The 21016-nt window shown below is 41.5% G+C and overlaps 1 protein-coding gene across 9 annotated transcripts in view; it reads left to right on the top strand.

The window, feature by feature from the left end:
* The window catches only part of shank2b (SH3 and multiple ankyrin repeat domains 2b), a 193697-nt gene that overhangs the window by 147683 nt on the left and 24998 nt on the right, over nt 1-21016 (top strand). For 3 of the 9 annotated variants that reach the window (XM_023805278.1, XM_072718090.1, XM_072718095.1), the window contains 7 exons: nt 10741-10876; nt 11741-11821; nt 14836-14859; nt 16500-16559; nt 16824-16945; nt 17399-17510; nt 18530-20945. In XM_023805278.1, the coding sequence (XP_023661046.1) occupies nt 10741-10876; nt 11741-11821; nt 14836-14859; nt 16500-16559; nt 16824-16945; nt 17399-17510; nt 18530-20945 (2951 nt within the window). The remainder of the gene's footprint in view (nt 1-10740; nt 10877-11740; nt 11822-14835; nt 14860-16499; nt 16560-16823; nt 16946-17398; nt 17511-18529; nt 20946-21016) is intronic. The other 6 variants (XM_072718091.1, XM_072718093.1, XM_072718092.1 and 3 more) reach the window with 6 other exon arrangements.

The following is a 21016-nucleotide window of genomic DNA, read 5'->3' as shown; positions in this document are numbered from 1 at the left end:
TCACTATACCATGCTTGAATTCATTGAGCTCTTCAGAGTAACCCATTCTTTCACATATGTCTGTAAACCTGACTGCATGGCTAGGTGCTTGATTTTATACACCTGTGGCAATGGGTATGAATGAAACGCGTGAATTCACTGATTAAGAGCTGTGTCCCAATCTCTTTTGTCCATATGTATTATATGTATATGTACTAATCATTCAGCTGTTGCTAGCAGAGAAGCTTAGTCCTGAGTCGTCGCTTTTAAAGCCAACACTGCAGTGGGTCAGGACTTGGGCCTTGTCTGCTACCAGATAGAGAGGTAATCCCAGTTCTGCTGTGTGTTTGCTGATCTGGTCAGGGTGGACCTCACAAATGCATATATGTTAATTCATCCATCTATCTACAACCACTTATCCAGCACTATTCCTGGAAGCAGAACACCCTCAGTGGCATTCCAGCCTATCACTGGCCACATACACATGTGTAATTACACACTATGAGCAGTTTAGAAAACTCAGTTCACGCAGCTGCATGTCTTGGGATGACATGAAGAACCCAGAGTACACAGACGAACCTGACAGGACACAGAGAAAGCACACGATGACAGAGCAATGCCAGGATTGGAACAGCATTGTGTCAGGCATCTCATTTGTGTGGGAACAGTGCCCTGTTTGCCATGTGAGGAGTTCATGAGTGTTCTGGCCCATTCTGCTTTAGGGCTTGAATTTATCTTGCACTATTCCTTCCCAGGGCCTCCATAAGGGTATACACAGAAACAGAGCAGGCACGGTTTCAATGTCTGGCAACTGCTGCATTGAAATGGGAAAAATAAAGTGTGTGTAACATTTGGAACAGTTCTTCAGCAGTTTTTTTTCTCTCCATGGTTGTATTCAGGAATATGGAGTCATTGATTTGAATATGTAGCAACTGCATGAGTAGGATTAGGCCTGCTGAAGGAGGCAGTGGATCCAGCCAACGCACATTCATATTTGGTTGCTTAGCTGATGATGACAGACCTGAAGTCCCAAAAGCCGATGCTGTTGCTGGAGTTGGAATGGGCCTGCTTTCAGCAGAAGCCCAGCTGTTACAAGTGGATGAAAATCTGAGAATGTATGGTATGTAATTTTGCATAGGCCTGTTTATCTGACATTTTAATCCAAAATGACAGTAGAGAGAAGGATTAAAATTTGAGTGTGCTTCCTGAGATCTGAACCCACGACCTTTGCATTGTTAATACAATGGGGGCTACAGGAGCTATTAAAAGTTCCTTTGTGGAAAACCTGAAAACTGTATACCTGTAACTGTAAATTTTGCATGCTAGGAATATTTCAGCCCATATGTAGGGTGTTTTTGAAATATCCAAAACTAGAAATACAATTACTCCACTAGCCAATTAGCAAGTTTGTTAGATATTTCAAATTTGCTTTAAAATTCAGTCAATGATTATCTTTGTTGTGTATGAATGTATGACTCACTGAATTATATACCTGTACATCCACAAGCTCTTGTGGATATGAACACTGTAGTTTTGACCCGCTTAAATCTAGAGAAGTCTGAGCTTTCAGCCTAGCCTACTTTTTCTTTACATCCATACTTCAAGCATCCATATATCGATATCAAAAGAATCATTTGAGTCACCACACTGCTTGTACTTTTGTCTATAAAAAACTCTAGATGTAGCTGCAGCATACAGTAACTGCATGGTTCCATTCACTGCTGCAGGCCTGCTTTTGAGTGGCACAGGAAGTCATTTATTGTTACTGTAAAACCCTTTCCTGTTAACTTCAACCTTGAGTGATCTTTCAAGAATGATTAAATTTTATGACAAGTTTAGAGCAGAATGACCCTGAGCAGTATTGGTATGATTTACAAAATGGAAGGTTTATGAAAGAGAACAGCATCCACAAAGATGGATTAGGTCATTATGAGCCAGTGGACATGTGCCCAACGATCATGTCAGCATACTCCCATGTGCCAAAACATTTGAAGAGAATAACATTGACTATCTGTTAAGGTCTGGGATATATTAGATGGTAAGTTACCATTCAGTACTAATAGTTGACATGCTGGATGCAGAAGAAATGGGCAGAGATGAGGATCTGAGTGATTCTGGCAAGGACTGCATTAGAACATCTCAGAAATGGCAAGGCTTGTGTGGTGTACGTAGTCAGCCATGGTGAGTATCCAATAAGAATGATCTAAAGAGGGAAAAACGACAAACCTTTGACAGGGTGTTGGGCATCCAAGATTCATTGATGAGAGATGTGGACGAAGGCTATTCCATGTGGTACAAACTGACAGACGGGCTACTGTGGCACAAATGGTAGATAATTCGGATGAAGATGATGGGAGCATTGTGTTACAACACACAGACCACTGAGCGTTGCTACATACTGTATGGGGCTACGTAACTGTGGATCGGACGTGTCCTACAGATGCTCAACACTTACCCAGTCACCTACGTGATGCTTCTTTCCTTGCTCCCAGGCTTAGTACCGACCATTTCGTGCCCATTGTAGGCACTTTCGATGGTGGACAGGGGTCAGCATGGGCACTCTGACTGGCATTACCAATTTGGAGATGCTCTAACCCATTCATCTGGCCATAATGATTTGGCCCTTGACACAGTCACTTAGATCTTTATCCCTGCCCAATTCTTCTGCATTCAACGTGTCGTCTACAAGTACCAGATGTTAAGTCTACCATCTAATATATCCCAGGCCTTGATACGCACCATTTTTACTAGATAGTAGAGATGCACCAATCGATCGGCCAAGGACTGGAATCGGCTGATTTTCAGCATGCTCGGCCTGAACCAGAGACCAGCCGATCAGTCTCATGTATCCATTTTACGCAAACAGCACACGTCATACGTATAGTGGCGCAGGCAATGGTCTCACAGCTACAGTACATGCACACTCACAGCCGCCATTTGTTTTGTTTTTTAAATCTGTTGCACTTGCTTTTGTTTGGTAAAGTAAAATATGTCAGAAAAAGTTGGGTGTAAAGCAACTTACTTGTACCTCTTTCCAGTCACAGAGCACTTTCTTTTGAAACATTTAAGTGAGAGAAGATCCTGTAACTTACTGTAGTGCAATTCGGGAGAAATTGTAAAGTTTAACAATTTCTTTTAATATGAAAATAAAATTTTGCATTGAAGATAAGCTGATTTTCGTTTGTATATGTTGTCAATTATAGTTATAGAAGAAAATCAGAATTGGCAAAAATCGGTATCGGCCGGTCACGCATGCAAAAAAATCGGAATCGGCCAAGAAAATTGCAATCGGTCCATCTCTACTAGATAGTGAACATTAGTTGGTTCACAGAGGGTGGTTATAATTTTTTAGCTCATTGGTGTATGCAGCAACACTCTCTAGACACAAAGAATATCGGAAAATGGAACAGCGATGTACAGCAAATCAAACTGGGGCACATAACTCCTGATCCTTGTGAATCTATGCATGCTTCTGTTGCCTTCCTAGTGTTGGGCAGTGGAGTGGTATTGCCTAATCCAACCCAGGCATGCTTCACATAACATACTCTGCAAGAGTCACTAGTAGGCCAGTCTTGTAACACCATCGCAGACTCTGGTCCCTGCTGCAGAACCACCAATAGCTGGCACAGGTGAATTACAGCACCATGCACCTGAGAAGGGCAAGAACAAGGGAGAGACCAGATCTCATCCTTCTAAAATGATTCATACTGTGAATCATCCCATATTTCATGCATTATATGTGTGCATGTGTGAATGACAGTTTCTGTGTGTGTGTGTGTGTGTTTTGCATGTTTCTGTTTATAGCGAGAACCTATGTGTTTGTGCATGTGTTTATGTATAGACAGTACATATACGTGTGACAATTTTTACAGCTGTTAGAACAAATGCATCATAATGAACCTTGTCTGATTGTGCTGGGCCGACTCTGCCAGCCCCGTTGAACAAAGCAGTGTCATTGCTGGGTCTTAAAACTATTTGACTGATATTACCAAAATCTCATATAACCAGCAGACTTTTCCCTCAGTTGCTATTTCAAGAGAATGCAGTGTGTAGTTAGCTTAGTTATGAACATCACAGGTCATCAGAAAGATTTTATTTCTGATGGGAGCAGCTGTTAGACCATGTGTCAGCCACACAGCAACCGGAACCATGAAATGTGATTGCCATATCATCTAATTTCCCTTGGCACTTTTGGAAGGTGCTGATATGTCAGTTAGACCAATCACAATGAAGCACCCTGAGGTGTGCCATTATGAAGTGATCAGACAGAAATAGCCATTTTGGACATTTAATTAGATTAGAAATGGGTTTTCAAATTTGGCATTTATGTCAGGGGATGAGCAACAGGGTAATCTTTGTGGAGCGCTTACATTTTATTTTATTGTTGTGCAAACAAAAAACATTAATATTTCTGTAATTTTTTCATAGATAAAATCTACAGTGATCCCAAAAAGCATTTGGACACTCAGTTTTGAATAGTATGTCTGTTGTTTGACGATTTACAACCTACTCAATATCTTTTTGTTAAATGTATTGCTTAAAGTACTGTACGCTTAAGGTATTTATCTTCAACATGATTGCTATTTTGTTTTTACCTTTGGCTATGCAACTAAATAAAGTTCTAACATTTTTAAGCATGGCTTATGTGTCCAGATATTTTTTGGGGCCACTGTACTTCAGGAGGTTAAGGAAACCTTAAAAATGTGATGTATTTAAAGCATTTATACCTCTGAAAGGTATGTGTTTTCAGATTTTGTTTCTTGTGCCCTGCTGCACCATTTGATCTGCTGATCCATTCTTCATGACACCCTCCTTGTGTGGCTGTCAGCACTGCCTAAGATGATGCATCGTCCCCTATGCTGTGGTTTTTCATCTAAATTTTGTCTTAGCAGTTGTTTCAAAGCAGATCGGTGTTATCAAATGGCAAGAAAATGAGTCATGAGCTGTGCAGTTATATTTAAACGCTTTATTTGGCCGCTTACCGTAAGTTTATTGTCAGTCTGATGTGACTTGTTAACTTCTGAGTTTTTAATAAGGTTTTATTGTTTTTCGGGCCCCACTTGCCTAATTTGACAAGAGCGCACAGATTCAAAGCAGCTATGCTCTGTGTCTTGGGTGCCGCATCTGGATGGCCACAGTCTGAAGTGACAAACTGTACAGTGCAGCTCCCTGCTGGAACAGGCCTTGCACAAAGTAGCACGAAAGTTCCCATTATCTTGAGCCGTCTGGATAAACACGAGAGCGATGCAGAAATGCCCTGTCAATAAAATAAAACAGTTTATCCAAGACTAAGTCCTGTTTATATGATGTTGTGTTGCCAAAATGTATATTTATATGCCTGACGTTTAGCCCAGCGAGTGACTCAAGCAGCCGGTGTCACAGTTTGCAGGGCTTCTAAACATGGGAGTTTGCCATCTGAAAGTCTCTCCCTCACATGAATGTGAGCCCCAGGCTGTCCATGAGAGCCCACCTGCTTGCATGGCATTATGGTGCAGGGAAATGTATTAATGAAGGCAAATTGCAGTAGCATGCAGGGGTCCCACAAGGTGCCCGTTGAAGAAGTAGGTCTTAGACCTATATATACTGGAGATGAGCCTCAGCCCTGTTATCCTCTCTGAATTTGATTCATGTCTAATAACCAAGAATTATGTTAAACAATGCCTGAGCATGCACATACACAGCAGACGTGCTGCACTAACCAACATTTTGCCCTTTCCTACATGGTCGTGTGGCTGATGACATCTGAGTTCTGGCCTTATTCACGTAACCTTACTCTTAATGACAGGCCTACAACAGCCTTTTGTCCATCTGACATGTTCCGCCCTCTCTGGTATCTTAGACCTTGTCCTTTTATCCTTTTAGATCGTTTCATAACTGTGTGTGTGTGTGTGTTATGTATATATTATGTTGTGGCGGCTAAGTGATCGCACAATGTGATAAAAACCTGTTATTTTCACGTTGGTAGGGCCATTTTTTGGTACCCACAAGGGGAAACTCAATTTTATAAACATCTGTGACTACAATCAAAAAACTAAAAATGTCAAAAGTCTTGAATTTAGTTTGGCTACTTATGGTCAAGGTTAGGGCTGGGTAGGGGTTAAGGTTGTTATAGCAGGGATTAGGGTTATGCCCAAAGAAGTGAGAGGATAGTCCCCACAGAGATATAGATATCTAGCATGTGTGTGTGTGTGTGTGTGTGTGTGTGTGTGTGTGTGTCTTCCTATACTAGAAGTTCTGCTTTATGGTCTTTTTTTAGAGTACAGCATCTCAAATACTGGGGATATTTATAAAAATTCCCTTTGATGACCTCCTGATTTGAAATAGTTCTATTGTGTTTTGTTCTTTTCTAAAATGGGATTATTGACAGTGTTTGAAATAGACATGGCTCTTTTTGCACGGTTACCTTTATCTACCCTTTATCTCATAAACATTGCAGGGCCATTGCTGAGGTTCTCTGGAAACATCTTTATAACTACCAAAATTGTTTTTCTTTTTTTATCAATATGCTGCTTTGCAGCTGTGGCTACAGGATATTGAGGAGGGATACAATTATGAAATCACCTGTCCAAACAGGGATGATGTCATGGAATATACAGTATGTCCTTTGTATGTTCTACTCCATCACCAGACCTTCAGTGTAACTGCTACAGCCGCACACAAGCACATCAGACAAAAATATAACTTGGTGAGATAGGTACAGCCAACACTGAATGCACGGTAACTGTAGGTTAATGAACCAGGTAAAAAAAAATAGTTTGGAACATTTAATGCCTGACAGACCAAGTTAATCTGCTTCAAACTGTAATGTACAGCTGATTGTGTTAGCGCAGAATCAGCAGTCCAAGAGGTATAATGATAAATTGGAAATCCAGTTCTCACACAGCTGGTCAGTAGTCATTTTCCACCGGAGTTGGTCCCTCAGCCAGTAGGATGTGAGCCCACAAGCTGCTGGAAAAGGCCGCTCCCTCTCTTCACTGCACCCAGCACAGACTTCGGGCTGTGGCTCTTGCAGTGGCCACCATTGATGCGATGCACTCTCTTGGCAGGTGGCTACACTGAAGTGAGCCTAACTAATGTAGCTGACCTCTCACTGAGCATTGGGCCTCGGAGGTCCCCTGTATCACCCTAATGGTGTCACTCAGCTCAGTGTGCTGCCAGATACAGATAAGGGGCCCCCACATGGCCCTCGCTTTTACATGCTCCGCATGCATGTCCAGACACACGTCATATCAGTGGATCATGCTGTAATGCATGCAGGGTATGCCATTATTTTCCACAAGCACCCTAACTTTCTGCATTTGATTTTAAATATCATTGTGTAAGTTGTAAGATGTTGACTATGTTTTGATGGAATTGGTTGGTTTGAATTTTTGCAGTTATGTTCAGCACCGGCTTCATCAATATCAGTATATTAATGGTAACATAACTGGGAATTTTCTTGTTTGACAGCATGATTTCTTACTGTTTAGCTGCTGCTTGCAGTGAGAATGCTTCAGGATGGTTAGAGTATAAAAAGCACGTTCACGTTCACGTACATTCACGTTCTAAGAGTGTAACGTTAACTCTGTTTAGTGTCGCAAAAAATAACTTGTTTATGTCATTATCTTAACACCATTGGGGGTTCATGAGATGATTTCCAGAGTATGTTACCAAATTTGAAAATGATCATCAAAATCATCCATCCCCTCTTGTTGGTAAAATCTACCAGTTATTTTGGGGGAAAATTGGGAAAATAACAGATGTATGGTTTTACAATCTGTAAACATTGCCTGACCTGCTTTTTGAGCACAGAAAAATGACCTCCAGTATATTAACAGTTGCTCAGCACTGTAACTAAATTGTCAGCTGTCACTTGCACTCAAAGTGCTCTGACTGCACTGACTTGGCAAACTGTATCCCTCATGAAACCCAAAAACAATGGCATATATCAAGCATACTGCATCCTTGAGTAGCTTTTATCAACACGCGTGACTAGTTACTACAGTAGGTCTGAATGATTTAGGGAAAATATCTAATCTCGATTTTTCTGACCGATATTGTGATAGCGATATAATTTTTTAAAAGTCAAGCTTCAGCTCAATATTCAGTGTGTACTAGATTTAAAGTATGACGCAGCATTATAACATGAGATAGTCGTGCCCAAAAGTTTACATACACCTGAGTGAAATACATTCAACTTCCATTTATATATCATTTACTGTTTAATATCCAACATTCAATGCATTCCTATAATAATGTCAACTAACCTCTTTTATTTCCATGACTGATATCAACAGCTATTTCATTTTCAGTGGTTTTATTCACAGTTCAGTTAATGAAGCTCCAAAATTAGTAGGTCAAAAGTTTACATACACCAGGGTGATCTGGTGCTTTTTTGTGTTTGCAACAGCGTGGATTATCCCCAAATGGTTTTCATGTGTGTCATATTGGTTGAATTCAGGAAACTCTCTAGGTGCCATAGCTAGGCAACTAGGAGTACCTAGGTCATCCGTCCAGACAACTGTACAGAGATATCAAAAGTTTGGGACAGTGAAGACCCTTAAAAGATCAGGCCGGAAGTCGAAATTGACACCAACCAATGAGAGGGCATTGGTTCGAAAGGTCCGCTTCAATCCCAAGATGACAAAGAAACAAGTATGCCAAGATTGAAGGATTCAGGAATCAGTGTCTCACTGTCCACAGTCCAGAGGGTCCTACATCATAATGGGCTAAGGGGCTGCAGAGCACGAAGAAAGCCCCTTCTTCAAGAACGCCACCTTAAGGCGAGGCTGGAATATGCAAGAAAGCACAAGGATGAAGATAAATGCTTCTGGGCATCCAAGCTGGTCACAGGATGGCTTCAGCAGACCAAAATCGATGTTTTGGAATGGCCAGCTCAAAGCCTAAAAGCTAATGGCAATGCTACAAAGTATTAGACAATGTGTGGTTGGGGTGTATGTAAACTTTAGACCTACTAATTTTGTAACTTCAGTATTTACATTGTAAATAAAACCATTGAAAGTGAAAGAGTTTCTGTAATCATTCATGGAAATAAAGAAGACTGGTTGGAATTATTGTAGGAATGCACTGAATGTTGAATATTAAACAGGAAATTATATCGAAATGGAAGTTGAGCATATTACGCTCCGGTGTATGTAAACTTTTGGCCACGACTGTACTATCAAAATATTAAATGGTCTGTATTCTAATGCAAATCTAAATAGATTTCCGTACTTATAATTTAGTTTTGTACACCCATGCAGCAAAGTTTGTTGACAAAAAAATTTTGTACAGTTGTGTTTTCAAACTCAGATTTGCAGCTTCACATTTGCACATATTTCCAGAAGCCACATTGCAATGACAAATCAGGATTACAAGTCAATAAACTCATGCGCTCAGAATGCCGGCATTCCTGGCAGCTTTGCCATGCACCCAAAGTTTTTAAATCCTGAACTGCCAGACACGGCGCGGCAAGTGGGTGGGATCTGTGCGCCTCAGACCACGACAGCCAGTCAAAAATCATTTGACTTTTGTTGCGGGGGTATTATTGGCTGAATTCACCTGACAGTCAAAATGCTGCTCCATTCACATGCCATCGGGACGGGAAGAAATCTAAATGCAGGGTTTTGTTCCCAGTTTATGCACTTGTAATGCTGATTCGTGGTTGTAACACGGCTTCTAAAATATGTGGAAGTGTGAAGTTGAAAATCTGTGATTTTGAAAACACAAGTATGCAAAACATTTTTGTAAGACATAAAATCTGCTGTACGGGTGTACAAGTACTCAACCACGGAATTCTGTCATCATAATCACTCCATAAATAATAGGACTTTTCTGTAAACAATCTCTTACCACGGAATAGGTAGGTAATTCACTTATAGCTCAGCAGTGGAATCTTTTTTTTTTTCGTGCCACGAATGTAACGTTTTCCTCGGGATTCTCGGGATTTGTGGCCGTATACGCAGTTGCCTTGGGCCACTTCTGTTTGGTGAGCATGACTGCCACACCAGGATCATGGCATTTCTGATTGGTGAGAATGTCACACAGGGAGAATGTAAAACTCTTCTCAGGACAGTTTTATACCTTGGGTTAGACATGCTGTATAATGAATTTGCAAAATTGCAGCCTATACGATTTACTAATCACGTTGTTTCAAATCGCAGTTTCGATTTTAAATAGATAAGTAGTTCAGCCCTAGTAGTTAGTAAATAGACACAACATACGCCTCTGGAAAAAATTAAGAGACCACAACAAAAATGTTTAGTTTCACTCATTTCTAAATTTATGAGTATGCACCTGTGTAAAATATAATTTTTTAGCTCTTCCCTGCTTCTCATTGATGAAGGGCTTCTTCCTTGTTTTATGAGACTTCAGTCCTGCTTCAAGGAACCTGTTAAGAGTTGTACTCGCAGTGCATTTCATACCACTTGTCCCATTCTTTCTAAAGGTCACTTGAGATCATCCTCCGATTCATGAGGCACTGCTGGATAAGTTGACAGTCATTTCTGGCATTAGAAAGTTTCTTCAATCTACCAGGCTAGTTTTTGGTTATTGCCAGTGTCTCCTTCTTTACCTTGTTCTTGTGTACTACTGTCTTTTTGCCTCGTAGTGTAGCCAATGGCAAGAGAACCAGGATTAAACCAGGATTTAAAAATGCTAATTTTTAAAACGTATAAAGCCGTCTCTCATTTCTTTTCCAGAGCTGATATGTCCATTGAAAATTATGTTGAATGTATGTTTAAGGATGATGCAACAAAACTCTCCCTCTCTTTGGTGTTTCAGGTCAACCAGGACAATGTGGTGAAAGTCGGCCACAGGCAGGTTGTCAACATGATCAGGCAGGGGGGCAACCACCTGGTTATAAAAGTGGTAACGGTGAGCCGGAATCTGGACCCAGAGGACACGGCTCGGAAAAAAGGTAAACCTGCGGCATGGAGTCATGCTGGCTTTCCCCATATCCTAATGCCTTCCCCTGTGCAGTGAAAGGGCAGGAGGACTGCAGCCTTCCTCTATCCACCCGCTTTGTTTATCCTTTTGTCCATTGCAGCACATTGAGGCCGACTGAATGACCAACTAATCAGCTGGGACACAGGGGCTGTCCCAGGCCCCCACGCTAGTCATTTAGCTCATTTCATGGGCATGGTAATGACACAGATGCGTGATAAAAGCTGTGCATGGCTTGCTGTCTTCCCCGAGTGCCTTGGATGAGATCCCAGTGTAAAGGAACAGGGGGGTTTTGGAGGCAAAGCCTGGCTCTTGCTGGGGGGAAATCTGCTGGAGCCACTGCCAGAGCTCCTGATGCCAGCCTGTGCCAGCTCCCTGTGCCAGCTCCCTGTGCCAGCGCAGCCTGTTGGGAGCAGCCCCTCGTCTTGCTGGCGTCCAGCTTGGGCCCTCCTCCTTGAGCAGGAAGCAAACAGGACCCAGCATTTTGAACACTTCTGTGCCTTCACTGCGCTGCTACAGGCCACTAGTGGCTCTGGGACTGGGTGGAGCTAAGCTCATTATCCTGAACATGGCATAAGACTCTAGAAATCAATTGCACAAGTACATAGCAGTGGATCCCTGTATTAACCCATCAGCCCCAAAACCATCTGCATTTCTTGTTCAAATTCATTGATTTTTCTCCTTCAGGGTTCAGTCCTGTTTAGGAGCTCTGGTCTGAGGTGTTACATGGAAAAGTCCAGGAGCTGCATTGCTTCTGGATTTTGTGCTGATTGATACACCTCAGTCTATTAAATCCAAATCTCCCACCCTTTCCTTTGTCTCTGATCTATTGTTGAAGCACCTCCACCTCCAAAGAGGGCACCGACCACTGCCTTGTCCATGCGCTCTAAGTCAATGACCTCTGAACTCGAGGAGCTAGGTAAGCATGGCCAATTTCAGTGGTAAACGCATGTTCTAGATGATTGGAAAGGCAGACTGTACATGCAGCATGTCGGCTCATGTGCTTTTGTAAAGGGAAAGAACAAGTCAAGGTTTAGACACAGTATGGCTGGGAACCGGCAATATATTTTTATTAATATTGTTACACAAAACTGAAAGTCACAGTGGATATTTCAATCATGTCACACATTTCTCTAATCATTATTTAAATTTTTTTCTATGCAATTAGTGGACAAAGGTAAGCAGTCAGAAGTAATTTATTGTTTCGTTTCTATTTGTGGGTGTTCTCATTTTGATGTTATTTCCATATGTTTCTTGTCCCTGCCTCACGTACTGTAATTGTCCAAAACGGGAATTGGCAGCTTTGCTTTCCTACTTCTGTTGTTCTTCATGAATTGTCTTCTCTCACCACAAGTAGAGTTCTCACTTTAACTGCTTCCGATGGTCCATCTGTCCTTTGACATGAAACGCTGACTGTGTGTTGCAGATTCGAACATGTGACTTTGAAAAAGAAAACGTAATGTTTGAATCATTAGGTTGTTTTGACAGCATTTGAGATGGCTAGCATGGTGTCTGTGACAAAGGGCAACCATTTCTAGAACACTGGATGAGCGAGATTTATTAGTGAGAATTACAAAAGAGAAAAATTCTCACCAGGTCTCCATTTGTTAGAGTAAACTAAAAATGGGCTCCACAGTCAGGAAATAAGGCTGCTGCCCTTCCAGGCCTGATCTGTTTGGGTACCTCCGTGTCTCTTTTTTTCCATTTCCATTTTGCAGTACTATTATTAAGAACCTACCTGCATTTGTCTGTATTTTTTCCTGTTTCTGAAACCACACAGCCCCAGACCCCTTCACAATGTCTACAGACAGAATTAGTGCTAAGTCTGTCTGACCACAAAAACACATCCTAACTTCCTAAACTGTACCTGTTTCATTCAGTGTCCATTATTATAAACTGAAAAACAGATAAGATGTCTTTTTTGTCCCAAATACTCTCATTAGCGAATAGCACAGGAATTGTGGGCAGTTAACTAAGACTTCCTGTAGATGTCCTGCTGGCCAGAGCCACTGAGGCATATTGATTTGTTTATTAATTGAAAGTAATTGTTAAGAAGACTAGGGGTGATGCAGGGCAATTTAATTATTAATACATTTCTATTAAGCCTATAAATGCATATTTATTCACATTTATTATAATAAATGTTTTGAAAACTGAGCAATATATTGGCCTTTTTTGTGTAATAAAATATCAAGCACTTTAAAGGAGTTTAATGTTGCGAAAGAAATAGCAAAACAAAAATAGTTGTAATAGTTCTATCCAAGTAATGACTTTTCAGTTTTTTCACAAAAAATACAATATATAGTGGCTTTGAATCTACCAAATAATTGATTGAATATATATTTATGTGTCTGTGTGTATATATATATACACACACACACTTTTTTGCTTTGTAAAGAATTTATGTGGTACACATGTAAAAAGTATCTCCCAAAGATGTGTACTGTTTGATGTAGTGAAGTCTCATGGGAATTCATTTTTTTTCCACTGAGGGTTTTTAATGATTTTTTTTTAATTAAGGTCTATACTGAAATACAAGACCCAGACAAATTACATTAGAACAAAGTTTCATGCTACATTTGTCTTAATCTATTTTTTATGCACAGAAGAATTTTGTAAAATTTTGTATGTGATTGTATCTAAAAATTTTTTTTTATTTTTCAGTCGTATTCTCTTTTCTGCAGTTGAATTCACATGAAATCATGTTGATTCCCAAAACCTGTATAGAACATAGTATTAGAGAATATTGTTGGATAAATCTGATAACCTCACTAGGTTGCCTTCCACCTCTCTCATAAAGCATTTTAAAATTATGTAGTATATGAATAGTTGAAACTAATGCCACTGAGGTAGAATAGACAAGATCAGAAAGGATTTTCCTCTCTTTCCCCATCTGTTCCCATGCATCGACCTTGTGCCAAGGCTAAAATTGATGTTATTCTTTCTGAAATGAATTACAATATTTGTCCCACCTCCTTTTCCAGCTACATAATGTGAAATATGCCACTAATGTTTTGTATCTATTTATTTTATGTCTGGTATTTTTACCCTCTGGTAAAAGGAAAGGTTTTCTGTATTCTTATGCTTGGGAAGGATATTGGCACAGACTTTACTGTACCCCCATACAGTATCAGCAGAAATAAAAGGCACTCTAGGGAGATATTAAGTGGAGATAGTCCTTATGAAAATGGTTCCTTGCACTTTTCTGGTGACTTCGCCTTCTGCAGCGTGTGAGATTCTGCCTTTCTTAGGTCATCCCGCTTTTCTCTGTGGTTTCTGCCTGTGCTTTTCATGGCATTTCCATGTTCACTGATGTTATTGTGGTCAATGGCAATCAGCACATCCAAAGCAGCCACAGATTTACCTTGGCCCGTCTTTTCAAAAGGTTTCTTTTTTCTTGTCTATGTTGATCACTGTCTCTCTGCAACTTTTTGTTGGTGTTGCTGCCGTTACATGTATACAAAGGAGTGTCAGTGGTGTCAAAAAGGTCAAAATGTTTATTGCACAGTCCATTTCAAAAACATTGTGTGTATATTACTGGTTTAAAAACCTGCTACTCCAGTGTAGTTTTCTTAAATCCATAGGAGCAGTGTCAAAACCAATTCAGTGTATGAATAGCTACCATGAAACTCATTGTAGAATCTGTAGTCTGGATTCAGGTAAACAAACAATGTCACAAGTTAGCAATGTAGTAATTTTGTATCAGTTCTGGAGAGAAAAACATATAATTACAATTATAATTAGTAGTAGCTGAATCTGTTCTTCCACCATATCTTGTGCTTATTTTTTGGAAATAAGCAGAACCTCCTTTTATAGTTATAGCAGTAAAAAGGAAATTCACTTCACTGTTTAGGGAGTTGCAATTAGTAGCATATTTTTTGTCTTTGAAGTTGTAACTCAAGTATTAAAGTTTGATTTTTTTTTGCTTTCAAGCCACCTTGAGGAAAAAGAAGGGTGGTAAGTTTATCCAGGCATGTTTTATACAATACATTTTATTTTACTAATTTCTTTATTATTTGACCACACATTTTTCGTGTTTTATTATTTTTTAAAAATTGTTGATTTATTGATCTGTCGGCTTTGTGTATTAAGTTTGCATGGTAAACTTTTTCTTTCTCATAGTATATTTATAAAGCACCATAAAAAGCGGCATGATGTTAAAAATGCACTGAAATAATTTCAAGCCTATATTTAAACAAAGACATATTTTTTCAGTTGTGAAGTTTATGGTTATTTTAGTGGTCAACTGCAACCTTATATATTCTGTATTACCATGATATTTTTTATAAAAATATATTTAATTTATAAAACAAATTCTGCATTATTTATAAAATATATTTTTAAGTATCACATACACTTCTGTATGTGAAGTGTTGAGGTTTATTCCAGTACCTATTACGGCACTCTGTTTGAGTGTCTAAATACCATAAATCTGTATTTACGTTAATTTGATCCAAGAATAAAGTGTCTTTTCTTTTTTGAATGCCCCCTTTACCCTTTAAAATATATGATTCCATAAGATATGTAAAAAATAAAGCCCAAGATTAAAGGTAACAGGGCTTTTGGGGTCAAATTTTTGAATTGCTTTTTACGTAAGGAAAGAGATTCCACAAATTATTTCTCCCAACAGTAGACACTATTTTCTTTAAAGCCATTATAATATTTCAGCTTCTTTGACTCACTGAGACACAAGCTGTTGCCATGGCAATAGTGCTGCATTTGTTTAATATAGAAACATTCCACCTGGAAAGCAGGGTCAAAGACATTTCAAGTGTTTCTGTTGCAACTTACCATATCAATCTGATGGTTTCAAGAGGAGGAGTAGTCTGTCCTGACCTGGTCCCCCACCAGTGATCCATTGATATGTTAGGAGGCGCTGCATTGGGCAGGGAAGCTGCTGGTGATATTGTGGTGGTAGGTAGTGTTAGTAGAAAACAAGTTGGATTCAAGGGAGGATAAGGTCCTGCTGCAAATGGGTGGGTTCAGATTTATTTGCCCGTCTCTGCACATAGAATCCAGAAATCTTTTTCTGACTGTATTATATGAAATGAACATTTTAAGCCTAATTTTTCATATATGTATTTTTATAATTCTGAAATTTACAGTCCTCCAGAACCATGATGCTGAAGTGGGGCGGATTTAGCTGGCTCTGTTTGTGTCTGTCAGACAGGAGGAAAATCTTATAGCAGTGTTCTAGATGTTCGAGATTGGTTTAAATTAGATGTACTTCTAACACAGCTGATTTCACTAACCTGGCTGAATAATATGCATTCTCCCTTTCTATTTGGCATTCTGCTTGTTAGATGATCAAATGTAGGGCTAAAGTTGGTATTCAGTGATGTATAAATGTGAAACTCTATCTTCCACTAGTCTCATTAAAGCTCTGTTCTGCTTACGGAATATAATATAGAATACCTAAGAGAGATACCTAAGAGAGATACCAATACCGTTGGAGCAAAGTCATTAAGCTGTGCAGGTTTCTCCTCAGTCTATGAGCCTTGTGTGGCTTACAAGATGACAGTGCATGTGGTTTAACTTGCTGCCTCATGGCACACCCTGTCCAGCACTGAACTTCCTTCTCTTCCGTTTCTGTATAGATGCTAAGCCTTCAAATATTGAGGGTCTGAAGAAGAGGATTGTTTTTCAAGTCACACTAAGTAATCATCCAATGCATGGTGGCTTCACAAACAACTGCTAGCATGTTGCGCAGCGGCTTAGGCGTAAGAGCAGTCTGATCAAACAGATAAAGCTTGCACGGCTTTGACGTTGACCACTGTCTGAAATTCTGATTCTGTTTGGTTTTCATATCCTTTTATCTGCATTATGGAAAGGATCTTTAGTCACTGGCTTGATGGCTGATTGAGATAGTTTGTTGGAGGATGACTGGCAGGTTGTGAAGGGCCATGGCTTATGTTTTCCAGACAAAGTGGATGAAATGCCTTCCCAGAAACCCACACGGGAAAATGTGTCTGTTGACATGAGGGTTGCCACCATCAAGCCGCGACCATCCAGCAGGTGTTTTGCCACAACCACTGACATGGATGTAAGTAGAGCCGTTCTCGTCTCTCTTGGGTGCTGCTCCACTTTGAGCAGAAGAGCTGTCCTTTCCTACAGTCCTGCACGTGAGACTTCTCAGAGCCTGAGACATGGGGGAGATACGGACTGTCTCCTGCTAAGAAAAAATGATTGAAAATATGGTTGAATCATTTGCCTGTTCCCTCACAGGAGAGCTGTGCTTCATTTCATAATCATTGTTGTATCTGTTGTATCAGAGAGATTGTTTTCCCCTTTGAATGTCAGAGAGTTTGCTCACCTTAATCTGATGCCTAGACTTCAATGTCCCAGAGGAAGCAATCTCGTTTTTTAAAAAAGACTAATGAGCCACACTTATTTTTCATGATTTTATTTTTTTGTGCGATGGGATCAGTTAGCAAGCAGGTATGCCTGTTCGTCCTCATAGTATGTCTTCTTCTCTTAACCTTCTCTCTTATTGTAGTCTGTGTACGATTGCCAGGGTGTGGCCGCCATACCCCCAACAGTGCCAGGGAGTTCGAGAGGCTCCTACCTGGGTGTGCCAAAGGGTACGATGAGAAGGCAAAAGTCAATAGGTGATGTCCCTGCTCTGCTGTACCAGTTCAGCTCCTTCCTCTCCACCGCAACCTCATTCTTACATTGAGGCACAGCTCCTCAAATGCTTAGTAACACTTGACATCTCAAGATCATAAAGGGTTATTCTCGGTTCACAAAGAGTTTGATGACGTGATGTACTGAGATACAGCAGATCACACATCCTTTCCCTGAACCTTTTTGAATAAAATGCAAAATCTGTTTAGATTTTGATGAGACAGAGTCTTGTTAGGAAAGTGGTTTCCCAATTAGGTGTAAGATTTAGTAGTAGGAAATATAAAATACCAGTGGCTGGGTGACTGCAGCATGTGCACTTATATTCCCACTTCTCCAGTATGTCAGATGTTCCTTGACATTTCCTTATGTGCTCTGACTGAAACAGAAGACTTTGATCTGCAGGGAGTTTTCACTCCGCTGAACTATTGATTGGTAGATAACGGCATGATCTAAGTGTAATGGCTTTATGTCTTGGGATGTGTGCACTAAATCACGAGGTGAAAGTGCAGAAGTGCACATTAGCTTAATACAGGAGAGCACATTCCAATCACTTCTGCAATCCTGCTCCTCTTTGCCTTCATTTTGGCTTTATCCACTATCGGTATTGTAAGATCCAAGACAAATGTGATTGGTTTGATGATATTTTCAGAGATGTCCTAAAATTGTTCCTTGTTTTGCTAAATCACTGCAATCCACTCACTGCTTTAAATACTTAAGCAAAAAGAACAAATTATGCAAAAGCTGAAAAATATTAATTGCACTGTCGATTTGATGACTGGTCCCCTCATTTTTTCCTCTAAATTTTACAGTAGTGCTCCTGTACCTTCTTGGTTTATGAGGTACATGGATCTAGACTCTGTCCATTTATATTTTTTAGCCACTCTTGCAATTCCTGAAATTGTTAAAGTATTGAATTGTGTTAAATTCTTCCGAAGTTCTTCCCATTTACCCATGTATTCCACTTATTTTGTTTAATTAGATGAGTGATTTCTCTGTTTCATAGGAATCACTGAAGAGGAGAAGCAGTTCCTTACACCTCCTTTGCTGAAATTTACCAGGAGCCTTTCTATGCCTGACACATCAGAGGATATTCCCCCTCCACCAGCGATCTCTCCTCCCTCTCCCCCTTACAACACCCCCAAATCACCCACAGCAAGAGGCTATGGCACTGTCCGACAAGGTTTCAACCAGAACTCTGCAGCTAAAGGGCCTGTCTCTAATAGGGGGGATGCTAATGTGGGCACAATCCGCCGGGACAAAGGAATGTACTATCGACAGAATTCGGAGCAGTACGAGGCAGAGGACTACAAGCAGAATGCCTCATCTCAACAGAACTTTCGTAACCGTAGGGCCCATGTGCCTGAAAACCCATACTCAGAAGTGGGAAAGCTGAGCAACAAGGCACTGTATGTGCCCGCCAAGCCAGCAAGGAGAAAGGGTATGCTGGTGAAACAGCCCAATGTGGAGGACAGCCCCGAAAAGACGTGTTCCATCCCCATTCCCACCATCATTGTGAAGGAGCCCTCCACCAGCAGTAGTGGCAAGAGCAGCCAAGGCAGCAGCATGGAGATAGAAACCTCCACACCAGATCACCCAGGTCAGCTGCGGCCCGAGGATGGCCTAAACCTCAGCAACCCATTTGCAGCGGCCATTGCTGGTGCAGTACGGGATCGGGAGAAGAGGTTAGAAGCCCACAGGAACTCTCCGGCTTTCCTTTCCACTGATATGGGTGATGAGGATCCGGTGCCCACCCCTACCCCCCGCCTCCGGCAGTCAAAATCCATTGATGAGGGCATGTTCAGCAACGACGAGCGGCTGCGTAAATTGATGGCTCCTCCTTCCTCGCTCTTGGTTATTCCTCAGGGAGGTGGCAACGTGACTGATTTCAACACTCCTGAGCCCACCTTAGTGAGGGAGCCTCTCAGCACGCGGACAGGAAACAGTCCCAACCTTGACAGTCCTGTCAGCTTGCCTACAAGCAAAACATACAATACTAATGGTGGAAACTATGTGCATCCTGTTACGGGCAAGGCACTGGACCCCAACTCCCCCCTGGCTCTCGCATTAGCTGCCAGAGACCGGGCCATGAAAGAACAGGTTCAGCCACCAACCCAAAAGAATGAGTCCCCCAAACCCGACCTCAATAAGCCTCTTTTTATCGACACCAAAATGCGCTCCAACATGGAACCCAGTTTTGCTACGACTGCCACCATGGGGCGGCCAGGCCAGCGTGGGGGCCTAAGAAGGCAGATGACAGAAGCCAAGTATGAGTCTGACTCAGCCAAAGAAGAGAAGAAACAGGAGGAAAAGAAAAATATGCTAATAGACATTGTAGACACCTCTCAGCAGAAGTCTGCTGGCCTCCTAATGGTGCACACTGTGGATGGGACCAAGACTGAAGAGAACAGCATAGTCAAAGGTGGAGAAAGGGAGGAACCTACTGTCCCTGACAGTGCCCCCACTGAGCTGCGAGACCCTAACCAGCCAGCCCCCAATCAGATGGCGACCCTTACCAGTCCTCAAGCGCCCAATGCCAAGCCTGCTGGCCCCCACGGCAAGACTATCATCACCATCAGCTCAGTGGATGAGCCTGTAAAGTTACCCTTCCGCATCCCCCCTCCACCCTTAGCCTCTGTAGACATTGATGAAGAATTTGTGTTCTCAGAGCCCTTACCACCTCCACTTGAGTTTGCCAACAGTTTCGATATCCCAGAGGACCAGGCAGGCGCCATTGCTGAGCTGCTGAAGCAAAGGAAAAATGGAACAGGGGGGTCCTCCCTTGCTCCTTATCATGCCCATATAGCACCTTCACTGATGGCCAATGCAGAACTCAAGAAACCGATGGGGCTGTCAAACTGCATGCCTCCCAATTACCCACCACCACCACCTGAGAACTTTGAGCCCATTACTGACTCGGGAATTGAGGAAGTAGACAGCAGGAGTAGTGGTGACCCACATCTGGAGACAACCAGCACTATCTCAACCGTGTCCAGCATTTCCACCCTGTCCTCAGAGGGTGGAGAGAACCTAGACACTTGTACGGTCTATGCAGATGGGCAAGCATTTCTGGTCGACAGGCCCCCCGTCCCACCCAAGCCAAAAATGAAGCCTATCATCAACAAAAGCAATGCACTTTACAAGGATGCTTTAATTGAAGAGAGCCTTGAAACATTTGGGATGCCTCCTGCCCCACCACCACCAGGGGGTGCCCAGTCTGACCCTCCTAAAACCCCAACACAAAGGACATCAAAACTCTGGGGTGATCCTCCAGAACTTAAGAGTCCACCTACCCCAGATCCCAAGGCCAATGTGATTAGTGAACTGAATTCAGTTCTGCAGCAGATGAACAGAGAACGGACACCCAAGCCAGGGGAAGCCCTTGATTCTCCAACAGGACCCAAAACTAACTTTGGAACAAGGTAATTCGTCTCACTTTTTCTCACCATAGAATTTATTTCCACCTGTTCCTGTTTGTTTATTTGTTTGTTTG

The sequence above is a fragment of the Paramormyrops kingsleyae genome, chromosome 11, assembly GCF_048594095.1.
Source record: "Paramormyrops kingsleyae isolate MSU_618 chromosome 11, PKINGS_0.4, whole genome shotgun sequence".
Classification (NCBI taxonomy): Eukaryota; Metazoa; Chordata; class Actinopteri; order Osteoglossiformes; family Mormyridae; genus Paramormyrops; species Paramormyrops kingsleyae.
The sequence above is the reverse complement of the archived record's forward strand: the minus strand, read 5'-3'. Positions and strand labels throughout refer to the sequence as shown.